Source organism: Ovis canadensis, chromosome 17, assembly GCF_042477335.2.
Source record: "Ovis canadensis isolate MfBH-ARS-UI-01 breed Bighorn chromosome 17, ARS-UI_OviCan_v2, whole genome shotgun sequence".
In the NCBI taxonomy this organism is placed as follows: Eukaryota; Metazoa; Chordata; class Mammalia; order Artiodactyla; family Bovidae; genus Ovis; species Ovis canadensis.
Window position 1 is genome coordinate 20,636,618 of NC_091261.1, and position 15,831 is coordinate 20,652,448.

General features: G+C 46.1%; 1 protein-coding gene across 2 annotated transcripts in view; it reads right to left on the reverse strand.

Annotated features, from left to right (window-relative positions):
* Positions 1–15,831, reverse strand: part of ARHGAP10 (Rho GTPase activating protein 10) — a 373,246-nt gene that overhangs the window by 221,012 nt on the left and 136,403 nt on the right. For both annotated transcript variants that reach the window (XM_069556745.1, XM_069556746.1), the window contains 3 exons: positions 15,236–15,337; positions 6,072–6,182; positions 3,456–3,560 (listed from right to left, as the gene is read on the reverse strand). In XM_069556745.1, coding sequence (XP_069412846.1) covers positions 3,456–3,560; positions 6,072–6,182; positions 15,236–15,337 — 318 coding nt within the window. The remainder of the gene's footprint in view (positions 1–3,455; positions 3,561–6,071; positions 6,183–15,235; positions 15,338–15,831) is intronic.

Here is a 15,831-nt window from a genome sequence, read left to right on the forward strand (position 1 = left end):
GAATGCACCTGTATCTATGTATGAATCACTTTGCTGTACACCGGAAACTAACACTGCATTTTAAATCCGCTACACATCAAGAGAAGGAAAATGGCAAGCCACTCCAGCGTCCTTGCCTGGAAAATCCCACGGACAGAGGAGCCTGGCGGGCTGCAGTTCACGGGGTCGCGGAGAGTCAGACTCTACTGAGTGACTGAGCACAGCTCATACATCAGTTAAAACCAAACAGGGACTTCCCTGGTGGTGCGGGCGGATAAGAATCGGCCTACCAGTGCGGGGGACACGGGTTCAATTCCCGGTCCGCGAAGATCCCACCCGTCATGGGGCAACTAAGCCTGTGCGCCAAAACTCCTGAGCCCGACTTCCAGAGCCCGGGACCCACAACGAGACGAATCACTGCAACGGGAAGGCCACGAACAGCAAGCAGAGAAAGTGAGTGTGCAGCCGCGAAGTCCCAGAGCAGCCAAAACCAGATTCTTAAACAAACAGAAAGAGGCACACACAGCTGGGTTATTTTTTAATTGGAGGGTAACTGCTTTACGATCTTGCGGTGGTTTCCACCGTCCAAAGCGAATCACTCATGACCACGTATAAATGCCCTCCCTCTGGAGCCGCCCTGCCCTGCGCCCCCACCCACTCCCCAGTCACAGGGCGCCGGGCTGGGCGCTTCCCACCAGCCTGCTGTTTCCCACGTGGCGGCGGCACAGCCGGTGCCACTCTCCGGCGCTGCCCCAGCCTCCTGTGCCCCCGCCCAGCTGGGCCTTCTGTATCGTGCAGTCTTCAGTACACTGTGAGCTGGCATCATCGGAGGATGGGGCACACGGCTGAGACCAGTACCTCACTGAGGCGCCGCAGGCCAGGCGGCGTGTGGCTTGCGTTTCCAGGGCGCTGGTCTTGCTGAAGGAAGAGAATGAGCTGGAAGCAGCGGCGCAGAAGCACGGCGGCTCCCGGGTGTCCCCAGGCTGAAGGTGGGCGGAGGCGGCGCGGCCTCGGGAAGAGCCCGAGCTGGAGGCAGCGGAGGACTCACAGGGACGGTGGGGCACTCGGGCGGCTCACTGAGGGCGATCCCGACGCTCTGGGGACACGGGAGAGGGCTTCTTCTCAGTAACTTACTCTCTGCCCCTCTCTTTGTGGGAAACTAAGGTTACAAGCGTGTGTGCTAAGTTCTAAGCAGACTAAGGCTACAGGCCAGGCGAACCATCTCAGCCAGTAGCCTGGCTTCAAGTTTTGCTCACAGTAGTTCAGGTCTGAGTACTGTTCATGCCCACTGAAATCCTGACTCTCTCTCTCCAGCTATTCTGGGGTATGTAAGGCAGGCCATGGGGTCGCGAAAGAGTCAGACACTGCTTAGCACCTACACAGCAACAAGGTAACTAAAGCCCCCGGGCCCCAGAGGTCCACACAAGCGAGCCATCCAGGGACGGCTCCTCCGGGGCCCCCAGGAGAGGCTGACGAGTCCCCACACCTCGCCCCAGACCCGGAGGGCCCGCGGTTCCTCAGGCAGGCGCCTCAGCTGTCACCCAGGCCCACACGCAGATGGCTGGGCGCTGGATTTAACGCTCTGCGGTGGCCGCCCTGAAATTCTTCATTCTTGAATAAGGGGGCCTGCCTCCTCATTTTACACAAATTACAGGTTAGTTCTGCCTGAAGGCTCTCATCCAGACCAGCCAGCCCTGCCCTTGACAGGTGAGCTGCAGACACAGTTACACAGTCAGGTAGTGGAGAAAAAACAAGCAAAAAAATCAAGATAATCACCTCATCTTCTAAACTAACTATGGAACATGCTTTTGAGAACACTGTGTTCCGCCATCTGCAGAAGTCTTCTGATACATCACAGCATCCTTAGACTAAGGATGGCAGAGGCAGCTTTGAAGTTAGGACTAACCCACGTAGAGACACCGTGACGTGTTTTTAAGCTGTGTCACGTTATGTCACTGATATGGGGGGGGGGGGCGGTGAAGGGAGGACTCGACTCTTATTAGTCATATGACTCAGCAGAATGAACAATCTTCAAAAACTGACACATCAATTACAAAACATGAGAGATTTCATTATCTGTATTTCCAAGCGTAGGGAACTATGCCAAAATAACCTAGAAACCAGATCTACACAAAAACCCCTCACTCTCAATTTCTAAGATTGTAAGAAGCTGAAGGTCAGGTAGCAAACAGTACAGAGATTCCCATCTTTCTCCTGGTATGTCTTTCAGGATGAGCTAAGAGTTTGTCCCAAGACTCACTCACTATACTCTCAACAACATTTGAAATTATACTAAACATAACTTGAATAGCTTTTCAAGGAAAAGACTTCCAACTTCCAAAATCAACTATAAAGTTTTGAAATGGTAAACATCTACTACCTTCTCATCAAATCACATATTATACTGTTTAAAACATTATGCTGTGCTGTGCTAAGTCGCTTCAATCGTGTCCAACTCTTTGCAGCCCTGTGAACTGTAGGCCACCAGGCGCCTCTGTCCATGGGATTCTCCAAGCAAGAATCCTGGAGTGGGTTGCCATGCCCTCCTCCAGGGGACGTTCCTGACCCAGAGATCAAGTCCAAGTCTCTTAAGTCTCCTGCACTGGCAGGCAGGCTCCTTACCACTGGTGCTACCTGGGAAACCCATTTAACAGATCAGGTTCTTTAAAAATCTCTATTCAAGACCTCACAGAAAGTACACCTCTTCCAGGAAAACAATAAAAGACCAACAGCAACTGTGAACACCAGTGTATTAGTGAACATGCACACAACACGGGAAAGAAATCCCACTGGAACCGTGAGCCTATGTGGGAATAAACGTCAAATAAGTCATACAGGAAACAGAAGAAATTTAGATTTCAATTGAAATGCCTTAAATCAAAACCGGAGGACAGTTTTGTCTTTCATACAGATCAAACTTAGAATTACACAACAAAAGTTATCCTTAGAACCATCTTACAAAATGTGGAATGACTAGGTCACATCACCATACGGCATGTTTCAAAGCTGCTAAGAGAGGAGGCATTCAATGTTATTGTCACAAGAAAAAAAAAATTTAACTACAGGAGGGGACTGATGTTAACTAAAGTGGAAATAATCTTGCAATTAGTAAGTTGTTAAGCTGTACCGCTTATACAGTGCTGTGTGTCAATTATATCACAAGAAAATGGGGGGATTAGGCAAAATATGTGAAATTTTATTATAACAACATAGCTCATGACTGAAAATAAGAGAGGAAAATTAATTATAGAAAATGAATTCGTCTTTAAAAAAAAAGCAGCCGCCAGGTGGCAGTGTCCTGAGCCTCCGTTACCTGGAGAGCAGCTGTTATACTGAGAACTGACCAGAAGGTGGCAGCATAGCCTCAGTTTCCCAGTACCAACAGCTCAGCCTCAAGGCTTTCCATACACCAAAGAAAACTACATCTCTCAAACGTCTTTTTTTTTTTTTTTTAGACAGAGCTTTCATTTCCTTACATTCTGAATGTTGATCTGTAGTTCCATTTTGTAGTGATTGAAGTCTTTGGCAAGTTCATGGCCCTGATGATAGAAAGTAAACATTCCCTGAAAAAACGACAGCATCTAAAACAAAGGAGAAAAGGTAATATTAGTGCGTGTGCCCACACACACACACACACACGCGCGCGCACGCGCACACACACACACACACACACACACACCTCGAAGGGGAAAAATAAAACAGCCACATGTCCCCACATCTCATTATGATTCTACTAATGTAAAATAATTCAAAGCAAGTCACTAGAATTCAACTAAACCTAACTGCATTTTATTCATTAATTGCTCCCTATAAAAAAGGAATGAAGGATCTGCGCTTTTCCCCTCAATAGCAGAGCCATTAGATAGCTGTAGAGAAGAAATGGAATTCTACATCACCCCTTGTCCTTTTTCTTTAAAAAAGAAAAACATCTTTATTGATTTATTTCCGGTTCTCTGCTGCTGTGGGGCTTTTCTCTGGTTGCAGTGAGTGGGGACCACTCTCTGGCTGTGGGGTGCAGGCTCCTCTCGTCGCAGGGCACCAGCTCTAGAGTGCACGGGCTCCAGTACCCGCAGCACGTGGGCTCAGCAGCTGCGGACCCCGGGCTCTGGAGCACAGGCTCCACGGCTGCTGCCCCCGGGCTTCACTGCTCCGTGGCACGGAACATTCCCCAGACCAGGGATCGAACTCGTGTCTCCTGCGCTGGCAGGTGGATTCCTGAGCACTGAGCCGCCAGGAAAGCCCCCATTTGTCCTTTTTAATCAAGAGAATCCCTATATTCATTTAAAATGAAACCTCATCCCTACAGGCCGATAGAACCTATAAGGAAAGTGAAATACAGATCAGAGTCAAAAGCTCTTTCAAAGGGCACCCAGTGTAGGGCACCCTCTCTGTTGTTGACAGAGATGCTCCGTGACTGAGGCAGAGAGGGCAGAGGCAGGGCAGTAATCAAACCCCAAGCTTCCTACAAACCCCCGACCCTCTTGACCAGAGGGCAGCCGCCTCTGTGCAAATCTATAATGAGAATGATCGGAGGTGAGAGTTCAGGGATCCACCGCCTGCAGAATGTCACATCGGGTAGTGCTGAGGGATTTGGGACTCTGACGTCCAGTGGCCAGCAGAGGTCAGTTTCCCACTGGGGCCAATTACTGACATTTCTCCACTTCGATGTCTACATTTGCTAAGTGGCATAATTAAAATATCTCCTTAATAGAGTACTGTGTGGAATCCATGCACGATCACAGAAAAGTGCTTAGAATGACCTAAACAATGACAGAGCCCTGTAAATGTCCACACACACAAAGAGTAGGCCATTATTATGGTTGCTCATAAGAAAGCTCGAAGGAGGTTTTCTCTGTTTAACCTAGGGTAATTCCATGACTCCACTGGACCACAGCTTCCACAATGCTAATTTTCATTAACACTTACTTGGTTCTTCAGTTTGTTTTTCAACATCATACATACAACAGGTAAACTGTGTGGCATGTGAATTATACCTCAGTAAAGCCTTTTTTTTTTAATCACATGCAATATAGCCTATATTAAAATTAAAGTGACTTGAGAATCATGGATCTCAGTGTATATCTGTTTTTTGGTGTTTTTTTGTTTTTTTTTTTTTGCTAAAACCCACACTATGAAATATCCTTTGTTCTGATTCAGAAGATATATATTCATAGATATATTAACATAAAAATAAGTGAAGCTCTCAGAGTACACCTACATAAGCCCCAATGAAAATCACGTGTTTCTAAAATAAGGGTAAAGAATGTCAGAGTAACTCACAAAGTAGTTTCGAATGTTCTGCATACTGGTTCTTAATTTAGGTTGCACGAAAGTGAAAGTCACTCAGTAGTGTCTGATTCTTGGCAACTCCATGGACTATACAGTCCATGGAATTCTCCAGGCCAGAATACTGGAGTGGGTAGCCTTTCCCTTCTCCAGGGGATCTTCCCAACCCAGGGACAGAACCCAGGTCTCCCGCACTGTAGGTGGATTCTTTACCAGCTGAGCCACCAGGGAAGCCCAGGAACACTGAGTGGGTAGCCTATCCCTTCTCCAGGTGCTCTTCCTGACCCAGGAATTGAACCGGGGTCTTCTGCATTGCAGGCAGATTCTTTACCAACTGAGCTATTGCGTAAGTATTGTGAACTGTATTAGAAATAACTTGTCATTGTTGAAAGTACCAAGGTTTGGATGGACGTACTTGTCTTAGAAACAAACTTAAGTAGAATAAAGATTATCCCATAAACACCCCCATGCTCACTCACATTCCAGTAACTTCATGGGAATTCTTGTTAAGGGTGGAGTCACAACTAGGATGGGAGAAGTTGCACCTGACCTCAGTGTCCTTGAGGCCATGCAGCAAAAGGGGTAATACTCATTCCACTGCTGCGCAAACAGGGCCAAGAACCGCGACCCAGTGGGGGGATTCTGACTCCACGGGGACCTGGGAGCGCTGTGTACAGTTTACGACATCTTGTGTCGTGTTTATGCGTCACGGCCTGTAGCAGCCGTAAATGAGACCTTGAAAGAAACAGATTCCTATTCTCGATCACGACATGCGACTCACAGAGAAACCTGCTGTTTATACTTACGGGTTCCACAAACTCAAACTTCTTCCTTTCTTGGGTTTCCTGAAGCTTACACACATATTCAAGAGACAGTTCATAAAAGTGTTGCCGATTCTGTTCCACTTGGATATCCGCCTGTGTTAAAACAAAGGAGGCGGTCAGATTAGAGATGGTGTGATGTGAAACTCTTTATCTGAGGTCTGCAAAGCTCCCATCTGTGGGCCAAATATGGCCAGCTGCCTGTTCTCCTAAACCAGGTTGTGCTGGACACAGCCATGACCACTCCGTGCCATATCTTCTACGCAGACTTCCCGGCTACGACAGCTGAACTGAGCTGTCCCAAGAGGGACCTCATGGTCTTCAAATATGTTAAAATACTTATTAGTATCTGACTGTCTACAGAAGTAGTTTGCCAACCCCTGCTCATCTCTGTGATGAGGTTGACTCCTAAGGACCGAACATCACGCAGTCTTGCTCTTCACGAGAAACCCTCCCACCAACCACAACTGACACACAAGTTGGAACCATACACAGACTCTGAACTACACAGTGTTTCCACTGACAAGCTGCCTAAGCATGAAGCGGCCTGGGAAGGAGGACTGCACAAATTCCAGTCGCCACAGCACTCCTGAGTGGAAACAGCAGGTGAAGAAGTGGCAACAGCCCCACTGCAAGAACTCGGCTCCCAGGTGAGGCTGGGCTCGACGCCCAGCTGCAGGGAGCCGCACTCCTACGCCCGCAGCACGCCCAGCCCTTGGAGGCCAGCAGGCACCAGATCGCCGGCAGACTACTCCAGAAGGAGGGCCCAGGTTCTCTTGTCTAACTAGAAGGGCGCTGGGAGAGGCGACGGCTCCACACAGGAACGGTGGGGAAGACTCTGGCCCTCAGAACAATTCCTATATGGCACCATGTAGTTTTTACCTGGACATTTCTCCAAAGAGGCCATATCTAAACACATGGAAAGATGCTCAGCATCACTCACCACCAGGGAACTACAAATCAAAACCACCGGTTACACTGTGGTGTACACACTCACCTCACGCTTATCAAAAACAAAACAAAAACCAGAAAATAGCAAAACAGACCTATCCCCAGAACAAAACAGAAAACGAAAAGTACTGGTGAAGATGCAGAGAAGTGAGCTTTGTACACTGCCGACGTGAACGCAAAATGACGCAGCTGCTATGGAAAACAGTATGGCTGCTCTCTACAAAAAAATTAAAGACAGAATGACCGTATGCCCTAAAGAGTTCCATTTCAGGGTACACACTCACAAGAACTGCAAGCAGGGCCTCACACAGATACTTGCTCACCCACATTGACAGCAGCGAAACGGTAGAAATAACCAAAGTGCCCACTGACAGATGAAGGGCTAATCAAAACCTGCTCTACGCAGATAATGGAATATTATTCAGCCTCAGACTGGAAGGGAATTCTGGCACCTGGCTCAACACGGATGAAGCCTGAGGACATTAAGATGTCAACTGCATGTTGGCACTTGCCTTGTACCTCTGCAAGGATTAAATCATGAGCTGCTGTAGCCACTGACCCTCAAAACCCCCTGAAAAGGAGTTCAGGGTGGAGAGCAGAAATGAAGCACTCTGTGCTCTGGGAAAAACTGGCAGGACAGGTCTTCAGATAGCTGCATATTTTCAGGAGCTGATTTTATGAGCCCAATTCTTATATCTCTTCCTATCTAGAAAAGCACTAAAATCCTTCATGGAGATGTCTGCTCCTCGTGACTAGCAGTCACCCTCACGAAACTACCAGAAACCTTCCATACACACAAAAAAACACAGGCTTCAATGCACGCACACCCCCTCAACAAAATCACAAAAATACTGACCTTCCCTCCACCACTTTGGAGCAGTTTCTTAGAGCTATCTGAAATGCTGTCTCCCAGGCCATAGTCCTCATTTTGCCCCAAATAAAACTTCCTCACAACTCTCAACTCACAACGCTGTACAATTATTCTCGTCAACAATGCTAAATGAAACGAGCCAATCACAAAAGGACAGGTGCCATATGATTGCGCTTCCATGAGGCACCTGGAAGAGTGAAATTCACAGAGACAGGAAGTAGAAAGGGGGTTAGGAGCTGGAGGGAAGAGGGCTGGGGAGTTACAGTTTAGTGGGAAGCACAGAGTTTCCGTACCTAAGCCTTTAGGAGTTGGAACGTGGGGGTGGCTGTATTGAATGACACTGAACAAACTATATCCTTGAACATAGTTAAAATCGTATCTTGCTATATCTTGGGCTTCCCTTGTGGCTCAGCTGATAAAGAATCGGCCCGCAATGCAGGAGACCCAGGTTCGATCCCTGGGTTGGAAAGATTCCCCTGGACAAGGGAAAGGCCACCCTCTGGCCTGGAGTATTCCATGGACTGTACAGTCCATGGGGTCACAAACAGTCAGACACGACTGAACGACTTTCACTTCACCTGCTATATTTTACCACAACAAAATTTTAAGTTTTGGGGGAAAAAAGTAACAGGTAATAATTTTTTGGCATCATATCATTTTTTAATTGTTTAAATATAATAAATGCGTCTTACTGTGAAATAAAATACTTTCTGCTGTATGTGTTAACATCAGCCTTTCAAATGTAAATTTCTGAGCCCAGGAAAGCAATATCAGCTATGCATCAGGTAAGTGTGCTGAGGGGCTTGGGGGGATGCCAGGAAGGCATAGGAGGCAGCCACCGTCACATTCTCCACCTGTTACGGTAAACATTCCCTGGAGAAGGCAATGGCATCCCACTCCAGTATTCCTGCCTGGAGAATTCCTTGGATAGAGGAGCCTGGTGGGCTGCAGTTCGTGGGGTCGCAAAGAGTTGGACAAAACTGAGTGACTAACACACACACACACTAAACACTAAGGATATGAGCAGTCATGAAGCAGGATTCGGCCCCAGACAGCTGAGATGTACATGAAAAGAATGAATTCAATGAGTGCAGACACTTGCATCTTCCCATACAGAGAAGACCAGACTGTGATCCATGCGATCTGTGGTGCTGGAGAAGGCTCTTGAGAGTCCCTTGGACTGCAAGGAGATCAAGCCAGTCAATCCTAAAGGAAATCAACCCTGAATATTCATTGGAAGGGCTGCTGCTGAAGCCGAAACTCCAATACTTTGGCCACCTGATGTGAAAAGCTGTTTCATTAGAAAAGACCCTGAAGCTAGGAAAGATGGAAGGCGGGAGGAGTAGGGGGTCAGACAAGGAGCCCGTTGGATAGCATCACCAACTCAATGGACAGAGTTTGAACAGGCTCTGGGAGATGGTGAAGGACAGGGAAGCCTGGCTTGCTGCATCCCATGGGGTTGCAGAGAGTCAGATACAACTTAGCAACTGAGCAACAACATACACATAAGAACGCTAAATTCCTTGAGATATCTGGCTTTCCTTAATTAACAGACTGCCTTCCGCCACCCCCACCTTGCTACAAACTTCTATATATCCTGACTCCTTTCCCCGCCTCCTCGGAGCAATCTCTTGGGATCACTTTGAGATGCTCTCTCCTTGCTGGAAATCCTTGTAATTCCCACTGAAAAAAGAACTCTACTTTCAGATTGTGACTACTTGTTTAGCCAACGTGACTAAGTCAAAATGTTTCTTATTAAGCCAAATTTTCTACCTACTACTCATAGAAATCATGACTTTTTTATGCCTCTAATGACCAGAGATTGAGCTCAGCCAGAAGCAGTTAACAGGCACAACTCCCAGGAAAATCAGTGCAAGTGTGATGAGTATTTACTAAAATGGAGCTATGGGGGATTTAAGGGTGAATCTTTCATGTTATTGTTAATGGGAAATGCCTTTCAAGAAAATTTCACCAGGATCAGATTTACCAATGTAGTTTTCTTTTCTTTTTTCTGAGTGGATTCTCTCTCCTGGTTGTGCTCCTGTATTGCTGCTCAGCTTCTATTCACAGCCTCCTAATGTTCTGAGTGTTCAGAATTGCTGTGCCAGGCACGGAGAGACCTTATCACCAGAATCCCTGGGATTGTAGATAACCCATCATTTACGCCACCACCACAGACGTCCAAATTACACCCAGCAGCACAGTCCTTTGGCTTGACTCCGTCTGAAAGGCAATCACTATATAATTGGCATAAGAAGAAATGTATTTGGTCTTTGTCCCAGGTTCCTGGCACAAATCTCCTAAAACCCTTGGAATTTCCTGACTGAGGGAAGTGTCTGCTGTCATTTGTAAGGAGCCCCGAGTGAGAACACTCCTGTTTGTGCTAATAAGGTGGCTTTGTGGGGGGCCCAAGGCTGCACTGATCAGAAGGTCAGAACCTTGGCCCCACCCACTGGCCCTCAGGAAGCGGGAAGCGCTATGGATTAAGTTCTGTAGCAACTCTTGAACACGGGTTCATAAGCTTCCAGGCTGGCAATGTAAAAAATCAGTAAACAGAAAACTCAATTAAACAGAGCTGGGTCACCAGAGTGGGAGCGCTCGTGGCTTCCGACGACACAGAGCCCGAGAAAGAAGGAAGATGACTCTTCTCGCCTGGCCAGGACTCAGCCCAAGAAAAGCCATGGCCCCTGTTGACTAGAGACTCCCTGTCCCTCACAATCAAGGGGGTCTCCAGGTTTCAGGTGGGAACGTGCCCTTGGCTCACCATGGCTGCAAGGCCCCAAACAGCAACTCTCTGCTGATCCTGAATAAACCCGTCTTTACTGGGGAATATCTGGCAGACTACTCATTTCAGGTCACGAGTGAATCCATCCACAGGCCCACAGAGCGATACAGCCCAGCTCCACAGGGTCAGAAGTTTCTGCACTTGGGACCCTTCTGGACGCAGTCCTGTGCGCCTCTTCCTCTTGGCTGCTCATCTGAATCCCCTGAATTACCTTTTATAATGAGCTGGTAAACTTAAGTAACTGTTGCCTAGTTCTGTGAGTTGCCCTAGCAAATCAATCAAACCCAAGGAAGTTGGGGGGGTGGGGCGGGGTCACAGGAACCTTTTCTTTGCAGTCAGTTAATCAGAAGCACACCAGGATTTGGTGTTAGAAGTGGGGCAGTCTCTCTTTTTAATTGAAGTACAGTTGATTTACAATGTGTTAGCTTCTGCCCTACAACAAAGTGATTTGGTTACAGACATAAATTCTTTCCCATTATGGTCTGTTACTGGACACTGAATAGGGCCTTGTCATTTATCCATTGTACATATAATAGCTTGCCTCTGCCAGTCATTAGCAGGGCAGTCTTGTAGGACTAGCCCTTAACCTGCAGGATCTGACGCTATTTCCAGGGAGTGCCAGAACTGAATTCATTGCTTGGTGGCAACTGAAAAACACACAACTGGACTATACTTTTTACTATACCAAGCAAAAGTCATTTTTTTTAAACAGATAACTTCAAATCGATTATCAATTTCACTTCTGACCATGCCTGCTGTAAACACGCATAACAGGAATAGATCACTCACACAAAGATCTTCAAGGGATCTATTTCTCTGGTCATACTTATGGAAATATAATTATATGACTACTCAGTGTCAACTGAAAAAAAAGTGCACAAGGTGAGAGTTGTGAGTCAAGTTTTACTGGGGGCACAATGTAGAATATAACTTGGGAGCAGGTCCTCAGAGGTTGCCTAGTGAATTTAATGTAAAGAGACAGATGGCAAGTGCTAATTTTTAGCTGGAAACAAAAATATACTTCAAATATCAGCAGTCAAAGAATTTTCTCAAATATCCAACTACTGTTCTAGTACAAATAGTAATATTGAGAATCTGGGGGTGTGATGGAGGCAGAAGCTAGTGTGTCCCTTCAGTACAGAGTGAGAGGCAAAGGTCCGCATAAACAAAAATTGCCAGCCTGCTGTCTGCCCCAATTTTCTCCTGTGATTTTCACTGGAAACCAGAGGAAAGAACAGCTGATAACAAGCACATACGCCTTTGTTCAGTACCACTGTCAGCAACCTTTGTTAATCTCGCAAGCACCTCAACTCAATTCACTGAAGATCAGCAATGTATTAGCCACTGCCAGAAGTGGCCAAAGCCACATCTAACCTTCTTTCCTTTAAGGAGCATCCCCATCCTTAAGGCATTCGCTCTTGCAACAGAAAGCTCAGTCAAGTGGGATTCTGTATATTTGTAAAGAGCACACAGATCAAGACAGGAAAGAAAATGTAATTTTTTTTAATCTTTTGATCATGCCACTGGGGATGTAGGAATCTTAGATGCCCAACCAGGGATCGAACCCATGCCCCCTGCATGGAAAGCATAGAGTCTTTTAACCATGGACCACTAGAGAAGACCCAAGAATATACAATTTAAGTGCAAACTAAAATGATTCCTCTTGAGGGTCTCTTCAAATTTCCAATCTAATGTTTAATTATCTTTGGGAATGAGGATATTGTTGAAGGTCTAGCTCATAATCTTCACACATGTTCATTCAATAAATATTTATTACGGCCTGCTCCCTGACAGGTCTTATTCTAGGCACTGTGGACAGAGTGCTGAAGAGAACTAGGCTGTTGCCTGCAAGGAGCTGCCATCCCATGGAAAGAAGCCGTGAAACAACCGAACGTACACTGTACACTGTGTGCGCTCAGGCGGGTCCAACCCTTTGCGACCCCGTGGACTGCAGCCCCCCAGGCTCCTCTGTCCATGGAATGTTCTAGGCAAGAACATCGGAGCTGGTTGCCACTTCCTACTCCGGGGGATCTTCCTGACCCAGGGACTGAACCTCAGCCTCTCGTGCCTCCTGCATTTACAGGTGGATTCTTTACCACTGAACCACCTGGAAAGACCACATCTGAATATGTGATGAGTCAAATGGTTGTAAGAGCAAGGGGAAAAAAAACAACAACAAAAAAGGCCGAGTAAGGAAGGCACCCTAAACAAGATACAACATCTCCACTCGGGGAAGTCTGAGAGGGGGCTATCTGGAAGACTATTTGCAAGAGTGAGTCATGCGGATCTGGCAGGAGGATGAGCACCAAGGCCCTCAGCCACAGAGCCAGGCCAGAATGAGGCCGCCATGTGGGGTGCAAGAGGGCGGGGTGCACTGGGGGCCTCTGACGGCAGCTTCTAGGAAGGAGCATTTGGAGAAGAGCAGCACAAGGGCTGACTCTGCTGCCATAGAGAAAATAAACCGGAAGAGGACTTCCCTGGCAGGCTAGTGGTTAACACAGTCATGCTCCCAGTGCAGGGGACATCATGACACAGAGTGACAGGCATAAAAAATGAATGAAGTGTTATTCACTCAGTCATGTCTGACTCCTTGAGACCCCAGGACTGTAGCCCACCTGGGCTCCTCTGTCCCCGCGATTTCCCAGGCAAGGACACTGGACTGCGGAGCCATTCCCTTCTGCAGGGGATCTTCAAGACCCAGGGATCCAACTGGGGTCCCCTGAACTGCAGGCAGATTCTTTCCAGTCTGAGCCATGGGGAAAGCTGCACGCATACATGCATGCTGCTGCTGCTGCTGCTGCTGCTAAGTTGCTTCAGTCGTGTCCGACTCTGTGTGACCCCAGAGACGGCAGCCACCAGGCTCCCCCGACCCTGGGATTCTCCAGGCAAGAACACCGGAGTGGGATGCCATTTCCTTCTCCAATGCATCAAAGTGAAAAGTTGAAGTGAAGTCGCTCAGTTGTGTCTGACTCTTAGCGACCCCATGGACTGCAGCCTACCAGGCTCCTCCATCCATAGGATTTTCCAGGCAAAAGTACTGGAGTGGGGTGCCATTATAAATGCAAAATAACTTGAAAAAGAAAATAAACTGTAGGGATCCCTGAGTAAAAAGCAGGGAGGCTTCTGTACTCATCTATGTGAGAAATGCCCACCACTTGGGCCAGGGTGGCAGGTTTGCAGGCTAGAAGAACTGGCCACGTTCTGAGAATACCCTGAAGCTGAAGAAGGCCTAGGCTGAGGGTCTAGATGGGCTGAGAGAGAAAAGGCCAAGGACAACGCTGCAGATTTTGCCCTAGCAACAGGCAGAATGACACCTAATTAGAGAGTGAGGCGGAGATGGAAATTGACTTGGGGCATGGAAATCCCATCAGGATACCTGGAAGCAGAGATCAAGTAGAACAGGAAGCGGAAAACTGCTGGCATAAAGAGAGCCTCTACGAGCAACAGCTGTCACTTCAAAACTGACAGCGGTTAGGAGGTGAGGGAGCACGGGTGACAACTGCATGGCTTTCTATACGATAGGGAAAACGAGAGAATGCAGCCCCGCCTTCAGCTAGTATTGTAGTCAGGATTAGAGGGTACAAAAGGGCCTTTCTCTTTCACAGACCATCAAACACCATGTAAACATCAGCCAATCCCACTGCAGAGATGAAAGAAGATGTGACCCTGTGGTTAATGTCAAAATAACCGCACACATACACACAGAGTTTGCAACTAAATCTGTAACATTTAAACACAACCCAGGTTTACTCTACAACATGCTCATTTTGATGACTCTTCACCAAGTGTGTATTATAGTGGTACTTACGCCTGGATCCCTTATGTGTTTAAAAATAAACAAATGCCCGGGGAAGAAGTCACACTTCTGTGGGATGAATCAAGATCTTTACAACTGAAAACAGCATTATGTTTAAGGAAAGCATATGTTCCAAATTGTAAACAACTGAGTTTCCATTCAAGGGTGTGAGTGAGGAAAAACAAGCGGCAGGGAATTTAGAAAAAAAAAAAAGAAAGAAAGCGAAAATGAGACAGAAGATATAAATTCCTTTCTCCTTACATAGGGCTCCCTCCAAAAAAAACAAGTCTATTAACACAAGTAAAACAGATGCTCTCTTTCCAAAGAAGCTGAAAACCTCCTGAATCTTTAGCATTAGGTAAGATTAATTCTGCCTTCACATAAAAGCCAAATGATATAGGAGCTTATTCAATTCACTTTTTCAACACATCTTGAAAGCTAATAATCTATTCCTGAAAATAATATATCTTTTCTCAGTTATGCTAGTTAAAATGGTTGTTCCTGGGAAAATATACTCAGAACCAAAACTTCTAATACTCTGAACCCACACTGCATTAATCACTCTATGAGGTCTTATTTTGTCTTATTCCAAAAGAGCTTTTTTAATTCATGGAGCTACCTAGTCATTTTTTCCATCTCTAATAAACCTAGATGAAACGTTTTCAAAAGAAAAGCTCATTTAAAAAAAAGACATGCACTGATTATTAAATTTTACAAACAAATTAAAAGAAAAATAAAAACAATACCTCTTGTAAATGTGAGTCTTTCTTTTTTGCTGACAAATTCAAATGTTTATCAATTAGGCTGTAGTTCCTTTCAGTCTCTTTGTCAAATTTCTTTTTTTCTTCCTACAAATAAAAAAAACATAGACAAGTATGATTAAACGGAGGGTGGGGGGGGAAGGCATATATAGTCAATCGACTGGGAAGATCAAAATATGAAAAATATCCAAAAAGAAAAGAAAGTACCATGACGTGTGAAAAAGCTACCTGGAAAATCTATCTGCAGCCAGACCACTATTAATCATCAAGACGGCATTAGGAACGCATATACACCCGTGGTGGGTTCAAGTCAATGTACGGCAAAACCAATACAGTATTGCAAAGTAAAATAAAGTAAAAATAAAAATTAAAAAAAAAGACCGCATTAGGACTGAAGAGTCACTTACCTTTTCGCTTTTTCCTTTAATGAACTTTATTTCTAGCTTGTTATTTTCAACCCCTTATACCTATCAGTGTTTGGAATTAATGCCATTCACTTGTCCATTAAAAAAAAAAAATTTAGGATGAAAACATAATAAGACCATAAAGCTTAAAAAAGCAAACTTGCTACAGATTTTGGC